Source organism: Geotrypetes seraphini, chromosome 8 (genome assembly GCF_902459505.1).
Source record: "Geotrypetes seraphini chromosome 8, aGeoSer1.1, whole genome shotgun sequence".
NCBI lineage: Eukaryota > Metazoa > Chordata > Amphibia > Gymnophiona > Dermophiidae > Geotrypetes > Geotrypetes seraphini.
This window is the reverse complement of record NC_047091.1, coordinates 156,291,545-156,313,003: the sequence shown is the minus strand read 5'-3', so window position 1 is coordinate 156,313,003 and position 21,459 is coordinate 156,291,545. Positions and strand designations below refer to the sequence as shown.

At 42.6% G+C, this 21,459-nt stretch overlaps 1 protein-coding gene across 3 annotated transcripts in view; it reads left to right on the top strand.

Moving 5' to 3' along the window:
• CFAP251 (cilia and flagella associated protein 251) overlaps nt 1-21,459 on the top strand; it is a 171,579-nt gene that overhangs the window by 115,445 nt on the left and 34,675 nt on the right. For all 3 annotated transcript variants that reach the window (XM_033957400.1, XM_033957401.1, XM_033957402.1), the window contains 2 exons: nt 10,541-10,631; nt 19,942-20,085. In XM_033957400.1, the coding sequence (XP_033813291.1) occupies nt 10,541-10,631; nt 19,942-20,085 (235 nt within the window). The remainder of the gene's footprint in view (nt 1-10,540; nt 10,632-19,941; nt 20,086-21,459) is intronic.

Genomic DNA, 21,459 nt, shown 5'->3' with positions numbered 1-21,459 from the left:
GGACCACCCAGTAATGCTTCTTTGGTAAGCAGTTCTCCAGTGTGAGCCTTCTAGTAGTCGCATGACAAGCCTTGCAGTGTCCCATCCCCTCCTCTAGCACAGACTTTCTTTCACTGTAGAGACCCATGCAAGAAGCAAAGCTATGCTGGAGAGCTATGGAAGGAACAAGCATTGCTCGCTTGTGAGTGATCTAAGGCAGTATTTCTCAATTTATTCAAGCCAAGTAATCCCCTAAGTCTAACAAATATCAACTGAGTATCTGCAACTAGAGAATGACACGGTTCCAGAATTCATCACTGTCCCCGTCCCCACAGATAACCGTGGAAAACCATCTTGTGTTATTCTTTAGTGTCTATCTCAACCTCAGACCTTTTACACCAGCATTCTATAACGCAAGGCTTGAGGGTCAGTGGTTGTGTCCATTCATTCTTGATTCTTCCCTCTCTTCATAAAGAATGACCTGGGGATGGTTTCCAGCAATTATCCATGGAGATGGGAAAGGGGATGAATTATGTCTCCATGTCATTCTCTACCCCAACCACTGACCACCCCAACTCCGCCTCTAGACCTGCCCCCTTTACTAATTGTTATGCAATTTCTTCCATTCATTTTTCATATACACACAATATACACCACAGATATAAATTCTCAAAACTGACACATTTCAATCAACATATTGAAAATAAAATCATTTTCCTTTTGTTTGGTGATTTTATTTTTCTAATGATCTTTTCCAGTCTCTGTGCTCTTAACTGTGTTTCCAGGGCCTTCTTATTCATTGACTGGTGTAGGAATTCCACACAGGAAACACACACACACAGTCTTAGAGTCGAGAAGGAGGCACTGCCACGGGCTAGCTCCGAGTCCCTTTTTATTATTAGGTGTCAATAGTAACGTGTAGATATTTCCATTTCCCAAAAGGGGGATATTGTGTGACATCCAATTGCCACACTTGATTTACTGCAAATCCCCTGGGGTTCACTCCATACTCAGCAGCCGAAGGCAGCTGTGAGCATTTGTGGGCATGATTGAACTATAGGTGTAGCTTGATTTAAGGGAATTTTAACCAGTTTCACCAGGACTTTGGCATGTTGGTGGAAGAATGCATGACTGTCTATGAGAGTGGGAAATTGTGCAGCGTCTGCAATATTATCTCCTGTAGAAATGATTCCAAGAGGATTTGGATGGCTATGAATGGGAAACACACTAAGAGAGTGTTTATGTGTTGACAATAACGAGCGTAATTCAAGAAACAAGGATAGTAAGTTGTCATCAATTGACAGGGTGACATAGACACCAGGAAGCTGGTAAACTAAATTACCAACGTACAGACTGTCTGTAATTAGGTGCAATGGACAGTGGGAAGAAGTTTGCAGCGCAAGAATAACAGCGGCTACATCTGAGCGCTGAGCGGATTGTTGCGGGGGAGTGAATAAGACCCGAGAAGCATTTTCTTGGGTCCAGAGCACGACTCCGCGTGTCTTACTGCCATCTGTATAGACAGTGAGAGTGTCAATTATAGGTGTTAAACTTATTGCAGAATGAAAATCCAAAACGCCTGCTGCCACTAGAATTACGCGCTTATCTTAAGGATAATGATGACAAATATGACCAATGTAATTTGTTAATGCAAGTTGCAATTCCCATTGCTCTAGCGAAATGGGAAAGGTGATAGATATCAAATCCAATCCCATAATGTTTAATGCTCTATATCGTGCCTTACAAATCAGTGAATTATACATGTATTGAGGAGAACTGATATTCTGAGGGGGCGTATGTGGTAAATAGATCCATTCCATTATATGTAAACGAGTATCTGGGGTTAGCTGGCCTAAAGCCGCAATGGGTTGGCGTTTCTGCGGGAGGATTAATAAGGAAAGTGCTATATTATCCTGAATCTTATCAACCCATTGCGTTAATAAATGCTGGTTAATAATCGCTATCACTTTTTGAATGTCTGGTGTTATATAGATCAAATCTGAAGGTTGTTTGTCTTAATTAAGTTTTAAAGTAATAATGATAGGAGCTGCAAATGATTGCAGTAATTTGTGACCCAAATAAATATAAGGATACCGCTTCTGAACTTTTTCAGGTACAATGCACAATCCGTAATGTTTTAAATGTGTGGTCAATTCAGAACTCCATTCAGTTTTTATTTTCAGAGCTGCTATTAAGATATTTGCTTTATCATCTGGATGTAGAGGAAGGGTGAAAAATCAATGTTTAAGGTCTATTACCAAAACCTTCCTTTTTATCGGAATTATGTTAGGATTTGGAGTGCCACACTGTAAAGGGCCCATTGGTTGATTTATTTTCATAAGATTTCCCAAATGTTATATTGCATTCTTTGCTCCCATGCTTCTCCAGCAGAAGGTGAAGGAAGGCTAAGAAAAGTTAGCAAGCAAATAACAATCATTAAAGGATTACAAGTTAATTGTGCAAAAATAGCAGCAGTAAAATTGTCTGGTGTCATTTCTTTATTACAAACACTGGAGAGTTCCAGAAGCCAGCATTTTTCTTTATGAATCAGTAATTCGTTCTTCCATCAGATTACCAAAGTACAATTAATATTCAAATTATAATTTTCGCCCACTCAATGAGGAGGCTATTAATTCTTGTAATAACATGACTCAGAAATAGCTTACCTTAAGGGAAATTATCTGGGAAGGCATTCCATATCTGGGGACAATTCAGTCAGTGACGTAATCACTTACCCACTGTTTTCTGTAATAAACTTAGATTGCAAGTTGATTAATATGTAAACATTGCTATTACCGTAGTAGGTTCCATCTTAAAGAGATTACCTGTCAAAAAAGTTTAAATTCACCTCTGAGTGAGTCCTGCCATCCAGTTAATGACTGGCTTACTCAGAATGGGCAAATGCTATGGAAGGACACATCCTTCATATCCTTCTAATTTTGGACAAACCGAGATAACATTAAAGGTATCAGTACTGAAGAGTTGCAAACAAAGGGACCTGGGCTGTAGTCTGTCAACAAACTTGATAAGATGTGCAAAGGTCAGGTAGTTTGGGGAAGAAATGACCCTAGCCACAGTGTCAAAGTGATTTTAGAAATTTAACAGTGACTCTAATTTATGAGGGATAATTAGCACCCCACATCTTAGTCACCAGTATTTCAACTGATTTACAAAAATATAATTTATTGTTGTTATTTTCTGAACCAACTCTCAAATTTACAAATATAAGGGTTATAAAGATAAGAGGTTAAAATCCCCATTCTCTCTCTAAAGCTTTTGACCAGCTCCTCCTTCGCTAATTTCTCTTCAGTCACAGAAAAAAAACACACACATTCATGCAGGCAGATAAGAAAAACACACATTCTTGCTGGCAGACAGTCCTATTTTTCTCACTCACAGAAGCAGTCTTTATATCCACTCTGAAGTTTAATATTTCTCAGTTCTATTAAGATAATTCCAGCACCTCCAAACCTCTAACCACATCTCCTGTTTTTGTTTCTTTTTCATTTTAGATAAGTATCAGGCAGTCGCCCTAACCTGTTTATAAGTTAAGAACATAACATAAGAACATAAGCATCGCCTCTACTGAGTCAGACCACAGGTCCATCATGCCCAGCAGTCCGCTCCCGCTGCGGCCCCCCAGGTCAAATGACCTGTAAGTCATCTATTACTCTAAAGTATTCCGTATTGCATAGTACCCCTCTATTTGTACCCCTCAATCCCCTTTTCCTTCAGGAACTTGTCCAGTCTCATTTTGAATCCCACAATCGCACTTTGTTCTACCACTTCTTCTGGAAGCGCATTCCAGATGTCCACCACCCTCTGAGTGAAGAAGAACTTCCTGGCATTTGTTCTGAATCTGTCTCCCTTCAACTTTTCCGAGTGCCCTCTAGTTTTTGTTTCCCCAGCCAGTCTAAAGAATCTGTCCCTCTCTACTTTCTCTATACCCTTCATGATCTTGTAAGTTTCTATCATATCCCCTCTAAGTCTCCGCTTTTCTAGGGAGAAGAGCCCCAGCTTCTCTAATCTCTCAGCATACGAAAGGTTCTCCATGCACTTTATCATTTTTGTTGCTCTTCTCTGGACCCTCTCAAGTACCGCCATATCTTTCTTAAGATACGGCGACCAGTATTGAACGCAGTACTCCAGATGCGGTCTCACCATCGCCCTATACAGCGGGAGGATAACTTCCTTGCTTCTGGTAGTGATACCCGCTGGTTTCATTGTTCTATCTATAATAACCCCCAAGTCTCTTTCTAGGTTGCCTTCCCCCAATAATATCCCCCCCATCGTGTAATTGTACATCGGGTTTCCTTTTCCCATGTGTATGACTTTACGTTTCTCCACATTGAAGCTCATCTGCCATTTATTTGCCCACTCACTCAGTTTGTCCAGGTCCCTTTGAAGTTCTCTACATTCCTCAACAGTTCTAACCTTACCAGAGGCACACTGACTACTTATTGTCAGCGTTTCTGTTGGAAGGACACCTTGTTGGGGAATAGTGGAGAAATTACCTGTTCCATATAACTGGACTGGAAGACAGCTAACGTCATTCCACTCCACAAGAAAGGCTCCAGGATGGAGATGGCAAATTACAGACCAGTGAGTCTCACATCAATAGTGAGCAAACTAATGGAAACCCTAATCAAACGCCAATTGGATAGGATCATGGACGAGGAGAATCTACAGGATCCCCACCAACATGGATTTACTAAGGGGAGATCCTGCCAATCCAACCTGATCAGCTTCTTTGACTGGGTGACGAGGAAGCTGGATGTTGGTGAGTCCCTGGACATCGTCTACCTGGATTTCAGCAAAGCATTTGATAGCGTACCACATCGCAGGTTGCTGAGCAAGATGAGTTCTTTAGGTTTGGGCGACACATTGACCAAATGGGTTGGGAACTGGCTTGGAGGTAGGCTTCAGAGGGTAGTGGTGAATGGCACCCCCTCCGAAATGTCAGAGGTGATAAGTGGAGTGCCACAGGGCTCCGTCCTGGGCCCGATCTTGTTCAACATCTACATAAGAGACTTGATAGAAGGGCTCCGAGGTAGAATAACATTATTCGCCGATGATGCCAAACTAAGCAATGTAGTGAGCAAAAGCACAGCAGACAAAAATTCAATGGCAGACGATATGATGCATGACCTACTTCTACTGGAGCACTGGTCTAGGTCCTGGCAACTCAGTTTCAATGCCAAAAAATGCAAAGTCATGCACCTGGGAAGCCGAAATCCATGCAGGATTTACACCCTAAATGGCGAGATCTTGACAAAAACTGAAGCAGAAAGAGACTTAGGGGTGATTGTCAGGGAAGACATGAAGTCTGCAAATCAAGTAGAGCAAGCTTCATCCAAAGCAAGGCAAATCATAGGTTGCATACGCAGGAGTTTCGTCAGCCGTAAACCTGAAGTCATTATGCCACTGAATAGATCCATGGTGAGACCGCACCTGGAGTACTGTGTGCAATTTTGGAGGCCACATTACCGCAAGGATGTGCTGAGACTGGAATCGGTCCAGAGAATGGCCACCAGGATGGTCTCGGGACTCAAGGAGCTCCCATATGAGGAGTGATTAGGGAAGTTGCAGCTCTACTCACTCGAGGAATGTAGAGAGAGGGGAGATATGATCGAGACATTCAAGTACCTCACAGGTCGCATCGAGGTGGAAGAGGATATCTTCTTTTTCAAGGGTCCTGCGGCAACAAGGGGGCACAGTGGAAAATCAGGGGCGGGAAACTGCACGGTGACACTAGGAAGTTCTTCTTCACCGAAAGGGTGGTTGATCGCTGGAATAGTCTTCCACTTCAGGTTATTGAGGCCAGCAGCGTGCCAGATTTTAAGGCCAGATGGGACAGACATATGGGATCTATCCGCAAAGATAGATAGGGAGGGTCATTGGAGTGGGCAGACTTGATGGGCCGTGGCCCTTATCTGCTGTCTATTTCTATGTTTCTATGTTTCTATGATCTGGGGTATAATGCTCTCCAGACTGCAAAACTCTTCGTTGAGCTTCCCTTTGATACTCACTATCCCACATAACATTTTGACCCGTAGTCAATACCATGTGCATAATGTCTTTCTAGTCTTATGGTATTAAAGTATGCGCTCCAGCCATGGATTCAAATAACCTGGCTGTGAAATCACTTTTTAAACCTGTCTCCGAAATAGATTTACAGATTTCTCACAGTATAGCAAAGGATAATGGCTGATAAGTTGCTATCTGTCCTGAACCATTAGGATCTTGGGCAGATATGACTGGATAGGCTTGAATTAAATCTTTCGTGTCCTCTGCTGCTAATGGCCCTTCCTCTCTGGTCTTTTTTATCATTGCTTGAAACGCGCTTAAAGGTTGCACTAATGTTTCTGTAAAGGAGCTTGGGATACCTGTGCTTAGGTATGTTTTTTGGATATGTGTTCTGACTTGAATAGTCAGGTGGGGGAACGGTTAATGAAACCATTGCCACCTTGGAATGCGCCTCTGTCCCTACCATTTCCAAGGCATGCTCGCACTGATGCCATAAAATTAACATGGCTGCCGAGGCCATAGGCTCAGCATACAAAACTTTCCCGACTCTAAGCCAATCTTCTAATGTTAATAATCCCTTTTCTGAATACTGGGAGCAGTGCTCTCCTATCTCTTGTACTAAACAGTTTAACTGTGAATCAGAGGCCTCTCTATCTGTATGTCTCAGAATATTCTTCAATTCTTTCACATGAGCACGCTGTAAGTCTGACAGGGAATTACCCATACTTACTCAAAGGGATCCTGGAGGATGAGGTTCACCAAGTCTAATCGTCAGATGGAGCAAGCAGGGCAAGGGTTGGCGAAGGTCCCTGTTTCCCAGCACTACTTGTAGGAATTCCACACAGGAAACACACGCAGTCTTAGAGTCGAGAAGGAGGCGCTGCCAGGGGCTAGCTCCAAGTCCCTCTTTATTATGCTTCTAAGCTAATGACATCATAGTAACTCACTCGTTTATACATCTCATGATTGGTGGGTACAAAGGTACATGCTTTTACATTGGTGGATACAAAGAAAGATACATGCTTCTACATCGTGATCACCCTCCCTTTACCTTGTGCTTTTACCTCGTGATCATCCTCCAACTCAGCACTTAGACAAGGGCCTGATTAACACGTGGACAGAGCACAGATGCAATGCCTGTCAGCTGATGTCCTTTCCAAATAAGGACAGCTCAAATAAGATAAGCATGTGACAGTACAAAGGTTATAATGCATACTTCTTAAGCTCTCTTGATAAGCCTTAAGCTCAGGGCCTGCACGTAGGCAGTCTGATTGTTGCCCATATAAGGGATAAGGGTAAACCTGTGTTAGGTTAATATGTGACAAGGGTCTTGTGACAAGATGCTAGCATTTTCCTTTACTTAGAATGGCTGCATGGCAAGAAGGGAGAGGGAATGGGAATAATTCATAATTCTTTCTCAGGGGCACAGAGCCTTACTCAGGGCCTAGATCCACACACAGGGCCTAGATCAGTGTGCCAACCTGGCCTGGTTCAGAACTGCCTGTGTTCTGACCTGCCTGTGTTCTGATGCCCTGGATCAGAACTTATCAGACCTCCATCCCTACAGACTGGTTTTCTCTCCTTCACTTTCTGCCCTGCATCCATCTTTGGCATTAACTTTTAACATTAAAATTTTTTTCATTTTTCGGTTTTCTTCTCAAAATCTACTTTTCCATGTTTTACCTTCCCTTCCTATCTCTCTCCCCTCCCTGTTTCCATGGTCTGACATCTCTCTCCTTCCCTCTCTCCCCCTAGTAGTCCAACATCTCTCTCCTTCCCTCCCTCCTCTCAGTGGTCCGACATCTTTCTCCTTCCTTTCCCCCCTTCCCACAGTCTTGCATTTCTCTCTTCTTCTTCCCACAATCTGGCATCTCTCTCTACTGTTACTATTTATTATTTCTATAGGGCTATCAGACTCCCCTCTTTCCTTTCCATTCCCTGGTTTTACATCTCTCCTTTCCTTGAGTCATATTTTCCCCCCCAGTATAAAATTTCTCTCTCCCTTCCTCCTTTCTGCCCCCTCCCAGTCCTACATTTTTCCCTCCTTTCCACCACTCCAACATTTCTTTCTCTTTTCCTCCTGTAAGCTTCCTTTCCTCAGCCCTTCTTCCCTCCCCCAACATCTCTCTCTCTCTCCCTCCCTCCCTCCATGAGTCCAACTTTCCACTCTTTACTCTCTCCCCCTTCCCCTCTGTGACATTTTTCCTTCCCTCCTTTCTGTCCTCCCCATCTATCTCTCCCTCTCTCTCTCTCTATGAGTCCAACACTTCCTGCCTCCTGCGTGATCTCTCTTCTTCTGGCCCCTACCCTCAAGCGTGACATCTCTCCTTCCTTCGCCCCAGTCCACCTCTCCCCGACCCCACTCACAACTAGCATGCTCTCTCCCCATGCACCATTTCTCATTCTCTTCTACCCCATGTCCAATTCTCCCTCTCTCATCACTCTCACTCCTCCTGCAACAATTTTACTTCCTTCCTTCCTACCTCCCCCAACCCCACTCACAATATGCTCTCTCCCCATGCACCATCTCACCCTTCCCTCCAGCATGCAGCATCTTTCCTTTCCCTCCCCTTCTCCTTCAAGTCCAGCAGCTCTTCCCCTTCTGCCAGGTCCAGCAGCACCTATTTTCTCTTCCCTTTCCCTCCCCCTGCCCAGCAGCACCTCTCCCTCTCCCCATGTCCAGCAATACCCCTTCTCCCTTCCCACCTCCCCCTTCCCCATGTCCAGCAGTACCTCTTCTCCCTTCCCTTTCCCACCCCCTCGTCCAGCAGCATCTCTCCATGTCCAGCAGTACCCCTTCTCCCTTACTTCCTCCCCTTCCTCATGTCTAGCAGTAACTCTTTTCTTTTCTCTTTCCCTCTTCTCCTGTCCAGCAACACCTCTTCCTCTCCCCATGTCCAGCAGTACCCCTTCTCCCTTACTTCCTCCCCTTCCTCATGTCTAGCAGTAACTCTTTTCTTTTCTCTTTCCCTCTTCTCCTGTCCAGCAACACCTCTTCCTCTCCCCATGTCCAGCAGTACTCCTTCTCCCTTCTCTCCTCCCCCTTCTCCATGTACAGCAGTACTTCGTCTCCTTACCCTTTTCCTCCTCCCCTGTCGAGCAGTACCTCTCCCTAGTGGCAACTCACTGTGTGCTTTTAACTTCCCCACACAGCTGCTGCTAATGTTAGTTTAGCTGCAGTTTCATCAGGCGGGGCCTTTGCTAGGCCGGCCTGCCTCTGATGAAAGAGGAAGTTACATCATCAGAGGCGGACCAGCCTAGCAAAGGCCCCGAGGCTGCCTGATGGAACTGCAGCTAAACTAACACTAGCGGTAGCTGTGTAGGGAAGTTAAAAGTACACAGTGAGCTGCTGCTGCTGGTCCAGAGGAGGTTGGGGAGAGAAGACGAGGAAGGCGAGAAATATGTGACAACAGAAGGAGGTTGGAAGACATACAGTGCCAGCACCACATACCTCCCGACAATGGTACGTGTACCACATGTTGAGAACTAAGGTACAGCTGGACCAAGGCTCGGTCAAGGCATGGCAATGGCAGCTCCAGCACCAATCAGCATTTGTGCCTAAATCCAGTCCTGTAGATAAGAATTCTTCACCCAATGAGTACAGTTCATGATGTAGGATATCGGGAAAGGTAAAAGGTAGTGAGGAACCATCATATGATCGCATGCACAATTCAGACCTTTCATATTCATTTGTATGTGGAAATGGATAGGGATTATTTGATTAGGGTTATTTGAATGTAGTGACATTGCCAAAAGATGAGTTACATGGATGAACTTTGAAAAGATTGATTTATAGAGAGGTGGTTCAGCCTAGTAAGGTTGTAGTGGTCAAAACAAAAGCAGATGAGGGAGTGGAGAAGGGTTGTAGTAGCGAATACCACCAAACTTTGTAATAATATAGATTCTTCCCCTACACATGGTCACTTGTATGGCCCAGTTACAACTATTAATGCTGGTTGTAATCTTCTGAGCTGCTAAGGAAAGCAGAAAAAAAATAGTAGAAAAATTGCAAATGAGCTTAACAACTATCAGTGCCAGTTGCAATTCCCTGAGCTGCTAAGTAATGTAAAAATACAAATCAGTTGCTGAGTAAAATATAAAATAAGATATAAATGAACAATTCTTTATTTAACTAAATTATTATGGTATTTATGATAAAGGTTTGAGAAAAATAAAAATTAACAAAAAGTTTTTGAGTAATAATTAAAATATAATAAAAATTTGACGAATTAAGTCTTTTTTAATATATGAAGGTTTTTTGAATCTATGAAAGACACCCACGCCACAATTCCTTATATGGGTAATATCATTATGATCCATGTAGTGGCATCTCTGAGATTCTTATCCTTCATTTGATTGACTTAATCTCTATTTTGATTAACTTTGTGTGGACCTTACTAGTTTTGGTTAATCTGTTTCATTTTTTTGAACCAGTTCAAGAGATCACAAACTGCAGATTTACAGATCACATTTTTTATTCTCTTTAGTTAGACTTTAGTCATCATGGTGTTTTAGCTGTTGTTTGTTCTTGCAGTGCTTTGGAAGCAGTTGCATCTCTGGGGGGAGAGGATTTGATTCCATTCTATGGTATGTTGGATGGTGGAAGAGATGGAGAACTATTCAAAGTAAGCACACTTTAAAAATAAAAAGACAATTTGGACTTTGTGATCTTGTGGAAACCTCTCCCACCTCATACCCCTAGAGATTTTCATTTATCAGGCAGCTTCTTGTGACCACACATTATCACAGGCAAGGTAGTTTTAATAATGTTAATAACATCAGAGACTGTTGTAATTTCATCAAAAGTTCAACTTGGAGAATATCTACTATCATAAAATTCAGTTTTGCTACTCCTGCCTGAAGTCCTGCTGTAACTGGAACCTTTGTTATTGTCTGCATTTTTATAAAATATTCTTTGAGAAGTACTGCTGTCAACATTCCAACTATAAGACCAATTCATAAAATAAGAAAATTTGGCCTTGCATTTGTATTATATCTAAGATATCTGGTTCACAGCTGGTCTCAAAATTAAAATAATTGTTATCACAGGTTAATGATGACATTTAATAAATTTTACATATATGTCTAGAAGCCTTGGCACCTTGAAAACCTAGATCATGCATTTGAAATCTGTTCATTTACATCCAATTATGTCATGGGCATCTCTGCTTGTGAGTATTGTATAAAAGATAGTGATAGATATTCTATAAATGACGCTGTAAGTTAAGCGGCGGGAGCCACCCTAAACTAAACTAGACATCACGTTTATATACCGCATCCTCTCCATAAAGATAGAGCTCGGCACGGTTTACAGGAACTTTAATATAAGGAAGGAAAAACATAATAAGAATTAGTGATTATAAAGAAGGTAGCGAGATTTACATTTTTGAGAATAGCCAAGTTTTCAGATGCTTTCTGAATAATTGGAAGAAGCCCAGATTCTGCAGCAGGGCAGGCAGGTTATTCCAAAGCTCAGTGATTTTGAAGAAAAGAGATTTCCCTAATTTTCCCGCATAGATAACACATTTTAACGAGGGGAAAGATAGTTTAAGTTTTTGGGTGGATCTGGTAGTGTCAGGTCTCGTAGAAAACCAAGATAGTGGGATTAGGAGGGGGGGGGGAAAAAATGCCATGCAGGATCTTGAATGTTAAGCAGACACATTTAAAGTGAACCCTAGAAATTACTGGAAGCCAGTGAAGTTTTGACAGAAGCGAGGAAACATGGTCAAATTTACTTTTTGCGAAGATCAACCTAGCCGCAGTATTCTGGATCCCTGAAGTCTTTGAAGACTTTTCTTGGTTAGACTTAGATAGATGGAGTTACAATAGTCCAGCCTGGAAAGAATGATTGATTGTACAAGGACAGCAAAATGGTGGTGGAAACAGGATCTCACTTTTCTCAACATGTGAAGACTAAAAAAACATTTTTTTTACCAGAGAGTTGAAATGGTCATTAAATGAAAGTGTAGAGTTAATAATGATGCCCAAAACTTTGATTGAAAATTCAATCTGCAGTGTGGGACCAGAAGGTAATGAAATGAGCATGGGTAGCTGATCTAATTATGAGCCAAGCCAAAATAGTTTTGTTTTGGACTCAATTCAGCTTCATTTGTATAGTGAGGGCCCAGGATTGGAGTTTCATTATGCATGCTATTATATTCTCAGTGAGGTATCTCAACAAGGACAAGGATGTCATCTGCATATGAATATTATGTTTCAAAGGGAACTAGATTGAAGACATACAGAGGTGACTCCTGTGGGACTCCACATAATGGTTTCCAAGGAGATGACATGGTGCCATTCATGTTAACAGTGTAAGAATTTCAAGAACCAGTCTAAGACTGTGGAATCAATGCCTATCTCAGAAAGTTGGTAAATTAGAATATCATGGTGGACAACATCAAAGGCCGCAGATAGATTGAGTTGTAATAGGATTACAAACTTATTACAAGAGTGTAATAAGTTAATGAGGCCAGTAGGGATTCGGTGCTGAAAATTGGGTCTGAAGCCATAATGGCAAGGTAAGAGAATGGAGAATCTTTCTAAATAAGATGAGAGCTGAGTAGATATGATAGCCTCTAGCATTTTGGTCAGGAGAGGAATATTCGCTATAGGACGGTAGCTAGATGATGAAGATGGTTCTAGATCGGCTTTTTTCAGTAATGGGGTCAGGGCAATGTGTCCCATTTCTACAGAAAATAGGCCTGATAGTAAGGCAGAGTTTATAAGTCTGGTGAGAGATAAAATAGCCCATGTGGGAATTTTCTTATATAGGTAAGAAGGAAATGGGTCCAGGGCATATCTGCAAGATCTTAATTTGTGGCACAATTTAGAAACCTGGGTTTCGGATACATGCTCAAAGATTGTCCAGGATCTGTCTATTGGGATAGGGTTAGTATCGCTGGGCACCAGAGAATTGTGACTGCTGATGGAAAAGAGCTTTTCATTGAAAAATTTTGCTAGGTCATCCGCTGCTGGAGAGGAGGGGAATATAGAGGAGTTGTTTTTATAGGTTAAGGAGCGCCAGATGTTAAACAATGTACTGCTTTGGTTATTGGATCTAGTGATTTTATCACCGTAGAAATTATTCATTGCTTTTTTTTTAGTACTGTATTATAAAGCTTAATACTGTCTCTCCAAGACTATCTATCCGCAGGGGATTTAGATTTTTTTCCATTTACGCTCCAGTATTCGGCATTTCTGCTTCAGTTCAGGGGGCCTTACGGGAGTAGGAGACAGTTTTAGTAGATAGAGGAGCAAGAGAGTAGTAGGTAGTCTCAGAGAGGTTTACCCAGTTGTGCCAATTGGTTTCTGGGGCATCAAGCTTAGGTCAGAAGGAAAACTGGTTAAGAAATTGGGTCCAGAACTGTTCACTCACAATTTTTTTGCGGAAGGTAATACATTTTGTGGCATGGGGTTGAACCCCAAGGTGAGACATGAAAATGGGGAGACATTTGGGACCTAAAAAGTGGTCGGACCAAGACATATGTTCCCAACAAACATCTTCAGCTAAAATTTTGTAATCAGTAAGGTCAAGGAAACTGATGATGTCTAGAGTGTGCTACATTTCATGGGTTGGAGAGCACTCAGGAGAGGGAAAGCCCAGAGAGGTGAGAAAGTTGTTGAATTCAATCGCATCCTTGCTAGTGTTATTGTCTAGGTGGAAATTAATATCAACAATAATCTTTGAAATTTTAGAAAAGCGCTTGTTATGGTCTCAAAAACGAGTTCGGAGGATTTATTCCAAGGGATTGGTGGACGATATAGTAACAAAATACCCAATGGGTGATAATGGAGCTCATCGATGATTGTAGCTCGCATGTATTCTAGTGATGTGTCACTACCCTTTTTGAGGAGCTGAACGTCATAGAATGATTTCTAGAGAAGTGCCTAACTAAATTGTTTTAATAGGCTTTAATTGGTGCGGTAATTGACTACATCATTTAAAACCAATTAAAATCTCATTAAACAAAAGTAGGTGCTGGAAGGCATCTTTACAGTGTAGGCACCGGTAATGCATCTACAGCAGGATGCCTAATGGTGTCTTACGCTTAAGTGGGTGTGGTTAGGGTTGGAGCGGGAATTAGGTGCCTACATTGCAGGCATTTAAGTTTTTTCTTAGACATCAATAACCATGATTCTGTTAATGGTGCCTAAGTATGATTGACACTTGGCCGGCATCTATTTGTGTAGACACCACCAATTTAAGCACCATTTACAGAATCCAGCCCAGTGAGCCGGGCATGCATTATCTTAGGACAAGCAGGGAGCATATTCTCACATGTGGGTGATGTCATCCATGGTGCCCGGTACAGACAGGGGTAAAAGTGTATTGCCACTTTAAGATTTTAGAAACTTCGTAACTGCCCGCACCGCACATGCACGAGTGCCTTCCTGCCCGATGTCAGCTCGCAGTACCCCAGTTCTTCATTTTCTGCAGAGCGAAGAAGTGCTTTTTCTCCAAGAGTATTCACCAAGTGCCTGGTGGTTGTGGCAACAACTCTTCGTAGTCACGGATTTCAAATGTTTCCATATTTAGATGACTGGCTGATAAAGGCTGTATCCCCTCCAGTTCAATCGTCAACACAATTCACAATAAAATTTCTTCAACTCCTAGGGTTCAAAATCAACTTCCTGAAGTTGCAACTTCAACCCGCTCAACTACTTCTTTTCATAGGAACCCTGTTAGACACTGTTCACCTCAGGGTATTTCTACTCAACAAAGACAAGACACTTTGATTCATCTTTGTATTCAAGTCTCTACTCTGAAATCCATCTCAGAATGACAGATGATGCGCCTCATGGGTCACATGGTCTCCATAGTTCATATTACCCCCTTCGCCAGACTTCATCTCAGAACAGCTCAGTAGACTCTAGTATCTCAATGATCTCAAGCTCTTGGTCCCTTATCTCAAGAGATCACAGTCACCTCACCACTTCGTCAATCCCTTCAGTGGTGGATGGATGCATCAAATCTTTCCAGGGGTCTGCTGTTTCACAGTCCTCCACATCAGAAAGTACTCACCATGGAGGCATCCATGTATGCTTGGGGGGCTCACCTAGACAGTCTCAGGACACAAGGTCTGCTCAGGAGAAGACATTCCACATCAACCTGTTAGAGCTCATTTCCAACCAAGTACTCCTTGTTCACACATTCAAATAGTGATGTAGCGATATCCGAGACCTGGTTCACAGACTCGCATGGGTGGGATATGGTTATACCAGGCTACAATCTACTTCGACGGGACAGAAAGGGCAAATTAGGAGGGGGGTAGCACTATACACTAAGGATAATATTAAAACTACCAGGATCACAGAGGTTAGATACACAGGGGAATCACTTTGGGTAAACCTGGCCAGAGGGAATGAAAAATGCCTTTACCTCGGTGTGGTGTACAGGCCTCCAAGACAACAGGAAGACAAAGACAAGGAATTGATTGAGGACATAGAGAACATCACTTTGCGTGGTGACACAGTACTGTTAGGGGACTTCAACATGCCAGATGCAGACTGGAACACCCTCTCCGTGACTACGAGTGGTAGCAGAAGAATATTAATCTCCATTAAGGGTGCACAACTCAAACAAATGGTATTAGAGCCCACCAGGGAACAGGCAATACTGGACCTGGTACTCACAAATGGAGACAGTGTCTCGGAGGTATCAGTAGGAGACACGCTGGCCTCCAGTGACCACAACATGGTATGGCTCAACCTCAGGAAAGGCTTCTCTAAATCAAACACAGCAACAAGGGTCCTCAACTTTAGGGGCACAGATTTCGACCACATGAGAGACTTTGTCCATCAAGAGCTGCAAAACCATGCAGAAACTGACAATCCGGAAACTATGTGGTCAAATCTAAAATCCATCCTGAACGAAGCATCTAGCCGATACATAAATACAGTAAGCAAACGCCGGAGAAACAAAAAACCACAATGGTTCAGCAAGGAAATTTCGGACCTCATTAAAAAGAAAAAAGAAGCATTTATCACCTACAAACATCTTGGGAAAAGGGAGGCAAAAGAAGACTATCTGGCCAGATCTAAAGCTGTCAAAAAGGCAGTCAGGGAAGCCAAACTTCGAACAGAGGAAGATCTAGCACGGAACATTAAAAAAGGGATAAATCCTTCTTCAGGTACATTAGCAACAGGAAGAGAAACAAGGATGGGATAGAAGCCTTAGGCAATCAGACGGAAACTACGCAGAATCTGATTCTACCAAGGCAGAACTACTAAACAAATACTTCTGCTCAGTATTCACCTGTGAAGCACCGGGAGCTGGTCCACAACTACAGACAAGAGACAGCCAAAATGACCTGTTTCATGATTACGAGTTTACACCCAGTAGCGTCTACAACGAACTTTCAAGACTCAAAGTAGACAAAGCCATGGGACCTGACAATCTACACCCCAGGGTACTCAGAGAGCTGTGTGAAGTTCTGGCTGAACCACTATCCGTGCTCTTCAATCTTTCCATGCGCACGGGAAAAGTACCCCTGGACTGGAAAACACTCCACAAAAAGGGCTGCAGAACAGAGACAGAAAATTACAGACCGGTGAGTCTTACATCCATAGTGTGCAAATTCATGGAAACACTGATCAAACAGAAACTCGACAAAATTCTGGACGAAGAAAATTTACGTGATCCACACCAACACGGATTTACCAGGGGAAAGTCCTGCCAATCTAATCTGAATGATTTCTTTGACTGGGTGACTAGTCATCTGGATGCCGGGGAGTCCCTGGACATGATATATTTGGACTTCAGCAAAGCTTTTGATAGCGTCCCACACCGTAGGCTGTTGAACAAAATAAAATCTATGGGATTAGGGGATACACTCACTACATGGGTTAGGGATTGGCTAGGTGGTAGGCTTCAAAGGGTGATAGTAAACGTTACCCCCTCCAAAACGTCAGCAGTGACGAGTGGAGTACCTCAGGGCTCTATCTTAGGGCCGAGTCTATTCAATTTATTCATAAGAGATTTGACCCAAGGGCTTAGAGGAAAAGTATCACTGTTTGCCGACGCCGCCAAACTATGCAACATAGTAGGCAAAAGCAGTGTGCCTGACTTTATGACGCAGGATCTACGGCAGCTGGAACAGTGGTCATCAACTTGGCAGCTAAGCTTCAATGCTAAAAAATGTAAAGTGATGCACCTAGGCAAAAAAAATCCACACAGGACTTACACACTAAATGGTGAAACCTTGTCCAGGACCAAGGTGGAACGTGATTTAGGAGTGATCATTAGCGATGATATGAAGGCTGCCAATCATGTGGAGAAGGCTTCGTCCAAGGCAAGACAAATGATGGGCTGCATCCGTAGGGGTTTTGTCAGCAGAAAACCTGAAGTCATAATGCCACTGTACAGATCCATGGTGAGACCTCATCTCGAGTATTGTGTTCAATTCTGGAGACCACACTACCGGAAAGATGTGTTGAGAATTGAGTCGGTTCAGCGAATGGCTACCAGGATGGTCTTGGGGCTCAGGGATCTCACGTATGAAGAAAGGCTAAAAAAACTACGGATGTACTCACTGGAGGAGCAAAGAGAGAGGGGAGACATGATTGAGACCTTTAAGTATATCATGGGGCGTATAGAGGTGAAAGATGATATCTTCAGTCTTTCAGGGCCCTCGGTGACCAGAGGGCACTCGCTGAAAATCAGGGGAGGGAAATTTCAAGGTGATGCCAGGAAGTACTTCTTCACCGAAAGGGTAGTCGATCATTGGAATGAGCTAACTCAGCAGGTGATTGAGGCCAACAGCGTGTCAGATTTTAAGAGAAAATGGGATATTCACGTGGGATCTTTAGGGGAGTAAAAGTCAGGGAGTGGGTCATTGGTATGGGCAGATTCGATGGGCTGTGGCCCTTTTCTGCCGTCAATTTCTATGTTTCTACATCAACAAACAAGGAGGAACAGGCTCTCTCCTTCTTTGTCAAGAGGCGGAAGGCATATGGAATTGGGCAATTGCTTGAAACATATTTCTACAAGGAAAGCTGAATACTCTAGCCATTAAACTAAGCAGATTTCTTCAGCCACAAGAGTCCAAAGTCTTACACCACATCCAACTCCAAAGTCTTACACCACATCTTCTTACTATGTGGGACTCTCAAATAGAACTATTTGCTTCTCCCCACAATCACAAATTGCCTCAATTCTGCTCAAGGCAGTACTCTCCTCATTGTCTCAGGGCAGATGCTTTTCTTCTGGATTGGATGGACAAATTCCGCTATGCATTTCCACCAATCCCTCTAATTCTCAAGACTTTAGTCAAGCTCAAGAATGAGTCAGCCACCATAATCCTGATAGCTCCTATGTGGCCTTAACAGCCTTGGTTCTCCCTTCTACTTCAGCTGAGTACCAAGAATCCAGTTCCATTGCAAACCTTTCCATCTATGCTCACTCAGAGTCAAGGATCTCTGTTACATCCCAACCTGCAATCTCTGCATCTGACAGCTTGGTACTTCTCAGTCTGACTCCAGCAGATCTCAATCTTTCTGAATCAGTTCAAGCCATTATAGCTGCTTCCAGAAACCCTTCTACATAGCAGTGCTATCAACATAAGTGGACTCACTTCAATTCATGGTGTACTCTTCATCACTAAGATGCTTCCTCCTCTTCTCTCTCTTCAGTGTTGGACTACCTTCTTCATTTATCCAATTTGGGGCTAAAAACCACTTCTGTCAGTTCACCTCAGTGCTATTAGTGCTTTTCATGTTCCTGTCAACCATAAATCTCTGGCCCCTCATCTGCTTGTTTCCAGGTTTATGAAGGGACTTTTCTACTCCAAACCTCCGGCCAAACCTCCTCCAGTTGTATGGGATTTTAATGTAGTTCTCACCAGTTTGACGAAGCCACCATTTGAACCAATGGCTTCTACTCATCTTAAGTTTCTCACTTGGAAAGTGGTCTTCTTGATCTCGTACACTTCCTCTCGGGAAGTGAGTGAACTTCAAGCATTAATCTCCGATCCATCATACACAGTATTTCATCCTGATAAGGTGATTCTCCAGACCCATCCTAAATTCCTTCCAAAACTAGTCTCGGAATTTCACTTTAATCAATCCATTGTGCTTCCAGTCTTTTCCCCAAAGCCTCATTCTTATCCTGGAGAAACAGCTCTTCATATACTGGACTGTAAGTGTGCCTTGTCTTACTACATACAACGGACTAAGCCACACAGAACTTCACCTCAATTGTTCATCTCTTTTGATTCTAACAGACTGGGCTGACTTGTAACCAAGAGAACTATTTCCACATGCTTAGCACTCTGTATTTCCTTCTGCTATGCTCAGGCTGGGCTGCAACTTGAGGGATGAGTTACAGCACACAAGGTACGAGCTATGGCAGCATCAATGGCTTTCTTATGTTCCACTCCCATTGGTGAAATTTGCAAAGAAGCTACTTGGTCCTCAATTCACACATTCACATCTCACTACTGTCTAGATTCCTATTCCAGGCAAGATGGTCGTTTCGGCCAAGCAATATTACAGAATTAATTTTCTTCTTAATGGTCAACTCTTCTTCCATCCCATTATATTAGCTAGGATGTCCCACATGTGAGAATATGCTGCCTGTTTGTCCTAGGATAAAGCACAGTTACCTTAACAGGTGTTATCCAGGGACAGCAGTCAGATATTCTCACAACCCTCCCACCTCCCCTGGTTGGCTTCTTAGCTTACTTATGGAACTGAGGTACTGCGAGCTGGCGATGGGCAGGAAGGCACTCGCACATGTGCACTCGCACAAGTGCAGGCAGTTGTGAAGTTTCAAAAACTTAAAGTGGAAATACACTTTTACCACTGGGCTCCGTTGATGATGTCACCCAGATGTGAAAATAGCTGCCTGCTGTCCCCGGATAACACCTGTTAAGGTAAGTAACTGTGCTTTCTGTTCTGAAACTGAAATTGCTGTGTTGTTTTGTATGCACATAGGAACTGGAAGACTATTTTTACTATGCACAGTTGCGTAACAAGGGTATTGGTACGATGGAGGCCAGACAAATGTCAACATACATTCCCTTAAAGGAAGTTCCCTTTATAATGCGTGCTCTGGGCTTCTACCCAACAGAGCAGGAGGTTAGTAAAACCATTAATTATGTTTTTTTCTGTGGGAAGAAGACTTGATTTTCTGGAAGTTGCAGAGTGCCAGTTAAACAACGTAACATTTGCCATGATTTCAAATTTACCTAATATTTCAAATTTACCTGATATTTTGGCTAATAATTTTTCTAACAAAGGTTTTAATATTCCCATACAATTAAAAGCGATCTAACAAACATAAAGGCTTTACAGAGAATATTGCTTGTCCCATGTAGCATGGGGTCTTTTTATTAAGATGCAATACGTACTTATGTGTGCTTAGTGCAGCAAAAAGACCTTACCACGGGGCACTCTCAGACACTAACTGATTAGCGCATGAGTAAGTAGCAGTAGGGGCTCACATGCTAATGGCCATGCACTAATAGTAAAATTAGCACATGGCCATTAATTTAAAAAAAAGAAAAAGTGGCCCTTTTACTCATGCGGAAAAATGGCCTTAGCATGTGGGAATGACCCACATAGGGATGCACTAAGGCCATTTTTACCACAGTTTGGCAAAAGGGTCCCTATGTTTTGAAAGTGAAAATGTTTCAATCCAGACCTGTTTGCTTGTCACAATAAAACTACTGGCATATGTATATTAACGTTCTTTAAATTAGTCTTCTTATTTTCTAATTCCTGTTACTCCATCTTATCTATATGTTCCAACTTGCTTATAGCCTTTGCTGTCTATTAAAATGTTTTATTATGTATTGTGCTGACATTGTAACACTGTACATGCCATACTATTTATTGTTATTTGAATTTTTTTACTGCTGTAATTGTCTATTACCCATGTTTGATGTATTCTTGCCTTGAATGAATTCCTTCAAAAGGGGAGGGGGTAAATAAATCCTAATAAATAAATGTATATTCATGTATAGTTTTACAAACACAGAGCTATATGGAAAGATTAGGTTCTTACCTTGATAATCTTCTTTCTAGTAGCAAGGCATATGAGTCTTGAACCAGTAGGTTATTCTCCTTTACTCGTGAGTTTGTAGAAGGCATCATCTACTTTTTTCTCTCAGGTCTACCTCCTGCATCTTTGGGCTATGCCTTAGCTCCTCAGTTTGTATCAAAGCAGTTGACGATTCCTATAAAAGGAAAGATAAGAAGGCGGGAAACGGGTTCTCCCCAAGCAGCCAATTCTGTTCAGCCCTGCAACAAGTCAAAGGCAAAAAATCAATGCCAACATAACTCTAACTGACATCAAGGTGGAAATTAACAAGCCACCTACCTGAGTGCAACCAGCTCTAACACTTATGTAGCTCTCAAGCCTCTCTGTGGCGCAGTGGTTAAAGCTACAGCCTCAGCACCCTGAGGTTATAGGTTCAAACCCACGCTGCTCCTTGTGACCCTTGGCAAGTC